The sequence below is a fragment of the Gastrolobium bilobum genome, unplaced genomic scaffold (assembly GCF_033153095.1).
Source record: "Gastrolobium bilobum isolate Gb01-03AN ecotype WA unplaced genomic scaffold, APGP_CSIRO_Gbil_v1 utg103950, whole genome shotgun sequence".
In the NCBI taxonomy this organism is placed as follows: Eukaryota; Viridiplantae; Streptophyta; class Magnoliopsida; order Fabales; family Fabaceae; genus Gastrolobium; species Gastrolobium bilobum.
In genome coordinates this window covers 25,071-34,161 of record NW_026897505.1, presented here as the reverse complement: position 1 = coordinate 34,161, position 9,091 = coordinate 25,071, and the positions used below count along the sequence as shown (strand labels likewise).

The window sequence follows — 9,091 nt, the reverse complement described above, 5'->3', positions numbered from 1 at the left end:
AAGAAGAACCAATTACGCTCCGTTCCAAAGGGATGACCAACGTATCAACACCCTGGAAAATTATGTCAAAGAACATGTCACCAGGAAGGATTCTGTGGTCAGAAATATTGAAACCCACCTGGGACAGATAGCTGCTAGCCTCGATACCAGAACACCAGGAAAACTACCAGGGGATACTGAAGTTCCCTCAACCTCTTCTCCACAAGAATGAGAGGTAAGTAACATGTTCAGCTAAAGACATTATACTAAGCTCTGACTGGGAGGCAACCCAGTGGATACCTTTGCCCTTTAACAAAGAGCAAAGTTTTGGGGTGGTTAAAATCAACCACACAGATCCCAAAATGGAGGGAACGTTTGATGTTCAACTCCAAGTCCAAATAAAATATGTTCCATTCTAGGAACGTAGTTTCGGGGTGGTTCAATAACCACACATTCCCATATTAAATATATATATATATATATATATATATATATATATTTATACACATTTTTATTCGCAAGTTTTAAATAATTAGTATTTCTTTGCCATGCAATTTATATTTCGGGTTCTTTTATTAAGTAGGCTTGCATTTTATTTATTAGGAATTAGTTTATTATTATTGTTATTTTAGAATGTAGGTAAAAGACAAAGGGAACGTTCCCTGGCTTAGGAGATAAGAGTGACAAGGACACCTGTCCCTGCTGAGTCACTTACATATACGCAGCCATTATCAAATATGCACTCATTGCAAATTTTGAAAACGTGCCCTGAAAAAGCAACTGTCTCCTCAGCCATTAATGCAACTGCTCCTACCCTATTTCCTTCTCTCCCACGTTTCTAACCTAAACCGTTCCACCTCCTTACAACCATCATCAGCGGTTAAAAACCACTAACCCCTGACCATTCGTTCCATAACGTTCCCATTCCACCACCTCCTCAACTCCCTGTCTTCAACCTCCACGTCCTGAAAAACTCCTCATTTTACCTCCTATGCATGCTTATTTAAACTCATTTCCTTTCTTCTTTAATCTTTACCATTCTCTGTAACTTAGAAACTTTTGCTCTTATTCTCACTTCCCTCTACATTTTGCCCTAACCTTTTCTTTCTTCAACCATGACCAGACTTTCAGTATCTGTTATTCCTGTGGCCAGCCGTGGCCAGGAGCCCGAAATCTCTAAGGAGGTTGTTCATCTCTACCCAGAGAGGAACATCTTCCTACAAGATAAGGCTCCTCTTCCCTCATTTGTGAAGAAAGCCTTGCTCAGCCTCAAATGGCTTGCGTTTGCCACTGACGAACGAGAAGTCAACATCTCGTTGGTAGCTGAGTTCCTATATCACGCAAAAACGCTGCCTAAAGAGAACACCAAGGATGAGGTGACGGTGAGGGGGGAGAAAGTATCATTCTCCCCTTCAGCCATCAAGGAAGTACTTAACCTACCCACCATTTCCAAATGCCCGTACCAAGAATACATAGACACCAAAGAGGTTTTGACATTCACAAGGGATGTTAAGGACCTGATCGCCATCAAGAATCCCATCTACTCCAAAGGATCGTTATGCAAGGGAAGCATGAGAGACGAAGCCAGATTCTGGGCTTTGTTTGCCAACTCTAACCTCACTCCCTCCACCATCGATGCCACTGTCAAGTAGGCACTACAGGTGCAACTCTACTGCATTATGAGGAACATTCCTTTTGATGCAATACCCCTTATCTAAGGCAGTCTGAAGAAAGAGATGAGGAAGACTACTGTCTGTCTTCCCTGCCTGATTACAACGCTCTGTTTAAGAGCTGGGGTGAAGACCTACAAAGATGACAAGACGGTGGTGGCATCTGTCATCGATTTTAAAACTTGGAATAGTCTGAGAAGCAACTATATTGAGACAGCTGAACCAGTCCTTGAGGAATTCAAGCGCACTGATATTGATGATGATGATGAAGAAGAGGGCCTTGAGGCCCCATACAAGAAAACCACGAAGGATACCCCTTCAGAATCAACCACTTCTACCTACACCTAGGCAAGAAGAACCGTTCCCCCTCCCACAAAGGTAAAGAAGGAAGCCCTTGTTGCTGTTGAGAGCAAACATGGAAAAAAGAAATCTCCTGCCAAATCTCCTCCAAGAAAGGGGGAACGTTCCAGTCAGAGGCTAAAGAGAACCTTCAGCAGTACCAAAAAGCCAGAGGGAGCATCCTCTGAGAAACCTATCACCCTCTCTGAGAAGGAGGAAGATAATGAGGACAATGAGCCTATTGCCAAAAGGCTGAAGCAAAGAGGAACGTCTAAGCCTGCTGAAAAGAGGGTATCCCCAAGTAGCTCTGCTACTTTTGAATATTCTGATGTTCCGTCCCCTCCTCCATCACCTGCTCATCCTCCAACATCACATCCCTCTCCTAGGCAACAACAAGGAGAAGAGATTGCAGAAATAGAAGCAGCACTTGCTGCCGAAAAATAAGTGGTTGAGCAAGAGACTCAGCCACAAAAGAACCATGACAAAGGGAAGGGGATTCTTGTTGAATCCCCTAAGAAAAAGAAAAAGACATCTGTGCCCAGGAAAATCAGCCTGGGTGGGCCCCTCTCTTGCCCCATCATCCGTCCTAATACTTCTGGGGACGAGGCCATTGCTAGGGCTTTGGCAGAAGAAGAGGGCATGAAAGTTCCTCCACTGATGAAGGAACAAGCTACAACAGCCCCCTTTTCCTAAAAAATATAGGAGGTTGCAGTCAGGCAAGCACCTGAAGAACCTCCAGCTTTTGGCAGCAACAATAACCAGAAGAAGAAGAAGCCATCTTCCCCTATTCCAGCAATCCCCATTGCATCAAGAAGAAAATCTCAGATTTGGATTGTTGAGATTTTTGAAATGATGGGGAAGAAGATGGAGAAGCTGCTACCCGAAACCCCTTCCGTTCCTCAGCTGGACATGGCCAGCACTGATGAAGAGCTAAAGGCTCTAAGGAACGGACTAAACCAACTCTCATATGCCTTCACCACCTTCCAGGAACAACAGAAGTCAGAGAGAGAGAGCAGCTTCTCAACACCATTAGAGACATCATTAAAAGCATCAGTGTTGCCTCTTCTGCACCTACCCTTCAAGCTATCAGGAATGAAATAAAAAATGCATCTGAATCCCTGCAGTTTGCTCATGCCATGCACAACACCAGAGCTGAGAAATAACTCAGAAAACTCTACCTCCAAAACTCTGAAGAACGAAGAGAAACCAATGAAGCTCTCAAAGCTTTTGGTACATATTTGGAGGGGAGAATCACTCAGTTGGAACACCGGTTGCTGGATGTTGAAGGGAAGATAGTGCACATCCACAATGGCAGGATACTGATAAGATCCACCATTGTGCACCTCACTGCTGTGATCAGCGATCTACTGAAGGATGCTGAGAAGTGGCTCCCTGAAGCTGAAGTAAGAAGATTAAGAGAATAGCTCAGCAGGAGACCACCCACACATGAGGAACTAGATGCTGAAAAGAATTTTGAGCTGGGAAAGAGACGTCCCCATTGAAAAGGAGAAAGACCCTCCTATTTTGCTTATTTCCCATTTATTGCTTTTCTGTTAATTTATTCTTGTTTCCTTTTCCGTTCCCTATTGTAATTTATAATTCCTTTTTGAAATAGAAAAATCTCTTTTTGATCAAACTGTTTGGGACATACATTTCAGTTATAGTATTGTGGCTGTGAAACTTTGAATAAACCAATGGCATGAAGCACAAAGTCAATGAATAATCATTCTTGTTCTTACTCTAAATGCTTGAAATAGGAAAGGTGAAATGAATTTAATCTTCAGATTTTTGAAGGAAACTGATCTGTGTGAACTAAAGCTCGTGGGGAACGAAAAATGCCAAACACTTACTCATGAGAGCGTTACTCAGGTGTCACCACAATGAAACTTTTTAACTTGCCTTGATGCTGTCAGTACTGCTGAAGAACATGTGAATTTCACTAACAAGGATCAACCTTCAAACACTCACCCTTTCAAAATTAAACAAACATTTCCATTTCCATTCATACCACAATACAACCCCCCCCACACACTCATCCCATGGTCAACTAAAAGGTGCAAGGAACAAATTCAAAATGAGCAAAAGGACAAGAAGATAAGAAAACAAAGAAAAATGGGAATATCCATTCAAAAGAATTCAGAAGAAAATACCAGAAAAGATTCTTCCAAAAGAAGAAAAGAAGGTACAAAAAGACAAGGTGTTCCCTCAACTAGAAAAGTCCAGCTCCAGAACAGAAGAACTGAACAATGTTCCTTGATCCAAGTTCAGTGACCATTTCATTTCTAAAAACCCTCTATCAATCATTTTTCACAAAGATCCTTGATATGGAAGACACCTGCACTTCTTAGGAAAGCAGCAGATAAGCAAGTCTGAAGAATCACATCCAGGAATGGACAGAGAAACACCAAGCCCTGAGTGATAGTGAGACAAAAGATCAGCAACCTTTACTTACCTGGGAACAAATTCTTTTTATTGATCACCTTTGGAAAGTAGTTCATTCTTTGAAAAGTTTATGATTATTTACTGGCTCAAGTTTCTGAAGTTGAGCTATTCTTTGAAATTGAGCAGCCTAAGCCACTATTTCTGAGTTTTTTAAGGACTACCAACAGTTTAGTTTTGGGGTGTTTGATGGGACGAAAATTCGTTCCCATCTAAGCCCATTTTGATGGCAAAATGTCGTCCGTTCCCTCACCTGATGAGCAACTTTAGCACTAAAAGCATATGTTTAATATCTTTTTGACAAAAACACAGTGGGGAACGGATGGTGGCGCAAGTCTCTGGAAAATATATAAAAAGAGGAACGAATTTGGAACATTAAATACATCTGCTCCACTCATTTAATATTTCTGACCACTTTGCAGGAAACGTTGGAAATAAATTTCTATAAAGCATAAGCGGTGCAGCAATCAAGCAAGAGGAAACGTACGCAGCAGAGAATAAACGGTTCCTATTGCTTATAAAGGAAAGCAAGGCATAGGGATGATCAGAAGGAAAGACAAATCTCAACAATAACTGCCCCATCCAGCCACTTGCGCCCTTCAAAGCACTGTTCACACCGCCCCTTTCATGCAGTCAAGAAAACAACTCCAAGAGAATTGCCCACTTTTCCCTTCACTCTTCTGCCTATAAATAGGACGATCCAGCACGAAGAAAATAATCGAATTCCTTAAGAAGAGATCACTTAGTTTATTTTATATTTTTCTTTGTATTTTTTATAGTTTTAACTTTTGTTAAGTGACAACACTTCTTCTTCATTCTGTATCACCCACTTGAGACTCTTCACGAGCAGCAACCATATTCTCCACTTTTTATTCTGTTGTAATCAAGTTATTTTCATTTAAATACATGTGTTATTTCTCTCCTTTCCATTCGTTATCTCTGAACTGAATCTCGGGTCTATAGGACTTCAGTTTGGAATAATTATGTTTAAGTTAGTAGCCACATGCTAAACCATATGTGGAACGGAAAAACTACAAAGTTCTTAAAGACTTATTTTCAAAACTTTTATTATTGAGCTTTTGTATTTCTCTGGTTAAGTGAGCCATATTCATTGTGTATCAATGGAAATTGAACACATACTGAGAAAGGAACTTCCATACAGAAGGGATTTCAGACAGCTTAACCAGAGGGGGAAGGTAGTGTTGTGGAAACAACGCTGCTGGTTGCCTTAGGAATAAGGGACCACGTCGTTCACTTGAAGGTCCTGTACCCAGTACCTGTTGGAGTCAAGGGAGCCATAGGAATATGGAAACTTGTGAGCCATCCAGTCCATAAGCTGAGGAATAAGACGTTGGCAGTAAAGAGACTGGAACAAAGACAAAAGTCTTAAGTCTTGAGTAGAGAAAATAATTATTTAAGAATGGACAGTGGATCCGTTCCTTCTGTTAAAACTATTTTACACCATCCATCCTATTGTCTCTTAATTACTGTTATTACTATTGTTATTTTTTCTGTTATTTGTTCAATCTTGTATCTATAAATCTCCCATGAATATTGCTTTTCCTTCTTTCAACAACAAGGGTATCATACATAACAAAGCGATGAACTGTTTACTGTCAGACTGAACCTACAATCCTTGAGGAACGTTGTCAAGATAGTATGGAAGGTTTGACCAAACAGGTCAATTACTAACTTTTCTTTTCATTTTCATTCTTTGTAAAATAGTATAAGGCATTAATTAGCGTTCCATCCTCGTGGGAACGATAATCTGGGCATTAATACTCCCATTTATTACTTGATGTGTGCACTTGCGCACTTGGGTTGAAATTAAGAGAGCAAATGTGTTTTCTCTTAATGAACTAAGGAATGTTCTACAACATATATATTTTTCACCCAACAGCTTTTGACCCAACAGGCTCCACAGCAAACTAAGAAGGAGGTGGACAAATTACAACTCGGAGCTTATTTATTATTCTAGACTCCAAAAGAACCCCTCTCGAAAGTCCTGAAGGAGGTGGGGGTAGGGGTTGGGGAGTTTCTTGATCAATAATAACAGCAGCAGAAGCAACAACTGTGGCAGAAATGGTATCACCAGAAGGAGGATGAGATTTATCCTTTGTTTTCATTATGCCAGAGCTTTGACTTTTGGATTGATAATTCGAAGTCTTGAGCCTTTTGGTTTTGGGATTGAGAATTCGAAGGCTTGAGCCTTTTGGCTATGTTGCTAGGGCTAGCCATGCTTGAATTTGAGAAAGAATGAAAATTATTAGGTATAAAAAACAAGTTTCCCTATAAGATTTATATGAGTAGATGGAAAAAGCAAGTATATCAACAATCAATCAATCGCATACTCATTATATTTTGCTTGGCTTGTGCTTTTGATACAAGCGACACAGAGCTAACATGACCATGAACTTGCATATGATTAAGTAATTCAGCAGCATTGATTTTGTCCTCTTGTGAAAGTTTAAGTTTGAAATCGGAGGACTTTAATAGATGATGCTCCTGAGAAATAGAGACGAAATCTACTTTCAAATCCCTCAGAAGACATAAACCAAGGTTTTTGTCCGACCTCGGCCACTACTATAAAAAGGAAGTCTTGAAATATTTGAAGGAGTCATTATACATGGAGAACAACTTCTTTTTGTGACGACCCTGGATATTAGTTCAACCTTTTAACTTACGCGGCTCAGATCCAGTCCGAGAAGTATATATATTAAAAAATGAAGAAAAAAATCTAATGCACAACACAAATTCAAAGATGAATAGAGTTGTTCAAAGGCATTTATGTATGCCTAACCATTTGGATGAATATGAGAGGGAGCAAGATGTAGATGATTTAACATATCAATCTGGAACACGGTGAAAGGAAACTGAATACCGACTTTGGTGATCAAATCACGGTAGAAGAAAATGAAGGAGTTTTCTCCGAATTCATCCTGGAACAAATAGATTCGTCCTCAGTAGGAGGAAATATGTTAAATCCAATCGGGTTACCAATAGGGAGCCCAGTTACATCCACAATGATCATGTCGGATTTTATGCTTCAGACTTCTTGAGTAACCCAAGGATATCGGGCCATTAACTCGGCATAAGGTGGTTGATGCCCCAGAACAACAGGGGCGACTTCAGCTTCTACCACTTTAGAAGATGACTCCATAAAGAACCTAGAACATAAAAAATTGAAGATTAAAATAAGGGATATACACACCTGAATTAAATAAACTACTATTGGATAAGCTAGATGTATCATTCGAGATATCAGTAATATGGAATTTATTATCAGGAATCGAACTCGGTTCTCAATTACTCTCTTGTTGTGGACAACTACCTAAGACAAATTCGGCCATAAAATCATTGCCCTATTTAATAAATTTAGAACTCAAATATACGCAAGAAAAGCAAGGCTCTACATTTGGATTCATTGAACTTAAGCTTGCAACTAACACGTATATGTTCATTCCTGTTGATTGATTCTCAATAACACAAGAGGCACCAGGTTGACCAGACCCTGTGAGACTATTCATAAGCCGAGATGAAGATGACAGATTCATCATCTTGGAAGAATAGCTTGAAAAAATTGACCTTATGTCTCGACCTGGAGTTCCAGAATTACGGCCTCTACCTCGGTCACAATCCTGGATTGAAGGAGGAGGGGTGAGATCCTAAACCCTTCTTACTTCTTCCACCCCGATACCCTTGAAGCATTGCATCCTGTTTTCTCTTTGGTTCGAGGATTACCTTGAAGCCAGAACTTTGAACCTAAAGAAAGGTTTTGAATAAATTCATGCTCCTCCTCTTTAATCTTATCACTTCGACCAAAATCACGAGGGCAAGTTGGTTTACCCCTACCTCTTGAACTTCCCTCACTTGTACTAAAAAATGGGTTTGAAAGGTGGAGTAAGAACGGGATACAATCAGTTCCTTACAAAGAAGGTTCAAAAATCTTTATACCCAGAAAACAAAAAGAAAATACGAAGGTGTATATAAGTGTTGAAATTCAAAAATACAGCAGAACGAACAAATGGTGGCAAGTAAAATCATAAATAAAGATTCAGATACAAGTAAGAAATAGAGCCAATATTTGAAGATATGAAAAAACCTGTTTGAAGTAAACGAAGAGCAAAAGGCAACCTAGAAGACGAAAGAATCTCCAAAAATGCACGATATCAGAAAATGTAGGGGTCAGAGGAAAGAAATGAAAATGAAAGTAATTTGAAAGAAGAAATGCAAAGAAAGAAGAAAAAAAATCAAAAGGTTAAACCCGCCAAACGAAAAGGCAAGAGCAAAAATGACAAATCATATATAAACTGGACGGTTGAAAGACGTTTTGACAGTGTACATTTGATGCACACAAGATGCGAAAGTGGTAGATGGTTTATAACGCACGTCAAACTAATGAGAAAATGCCACTTGGAAAGGCATTATCATTACTTGGAATAGATAAAGGCTTCAAGTAACCAAATTAGTTTAATAATCTAAGACATAAGAAATATTTATGCAGCCGAGGTACCTAAGGAAATATATTCAACGCAATATTATTCAAACTCGGCCAACATGAGGCACGAAATCTCGGATGAATTGAAGGTTAATCATCATATACGAAACTAACCTGGATGTAATGAAAAGTATATGTTGAGAACCAAATTAATATGCAAAAGGAC

General features: G+C 39.6%; 1 protein-coding gene across 1 annotated transcript; it reads left to right on the top strand.

Annotated features, from left to right (window-relative positions):
* Nucleotides 1-1,715: 1,715 nt before the first annotated feature.
* LOC133307490 (uncharacterized) lies at nt 1,716-2,432 on the top strand. The gene is made up of 2 exons (XM_061508002.1): nt 1,716-1,934; nt 1,998-2,432. Exons 1-2 carry the CDS (start codon nt 1,716-1,718, stop codon nt 2,430-2,432), a joined length of 654 nt encoding a protein of 217 aa, XP_061363986.1.
* The last annotated feature ends 6,659 nt before the right edge of the window (nt 2,433-9,091 follow it).

What these genes read in the sequence shown, in the direction of transcription:
- LOC133307490 (XM_061508002.1), top strand. Translation starts at nt 1,716, where the DNA reads ATGAGGAAGACTACTGTCTGTCTTCCCTGCCTGATTACAACGCTCTGT. An exon ending in ATGAAGAAGAGGGCCTTGAG is followed by an intron (nt 1,935 to 1,997) that starts GCCCCATACAAG and finishes ACCTACACCTAG; the next exon opens with GCAAGAAGAACCGTTCCCCC.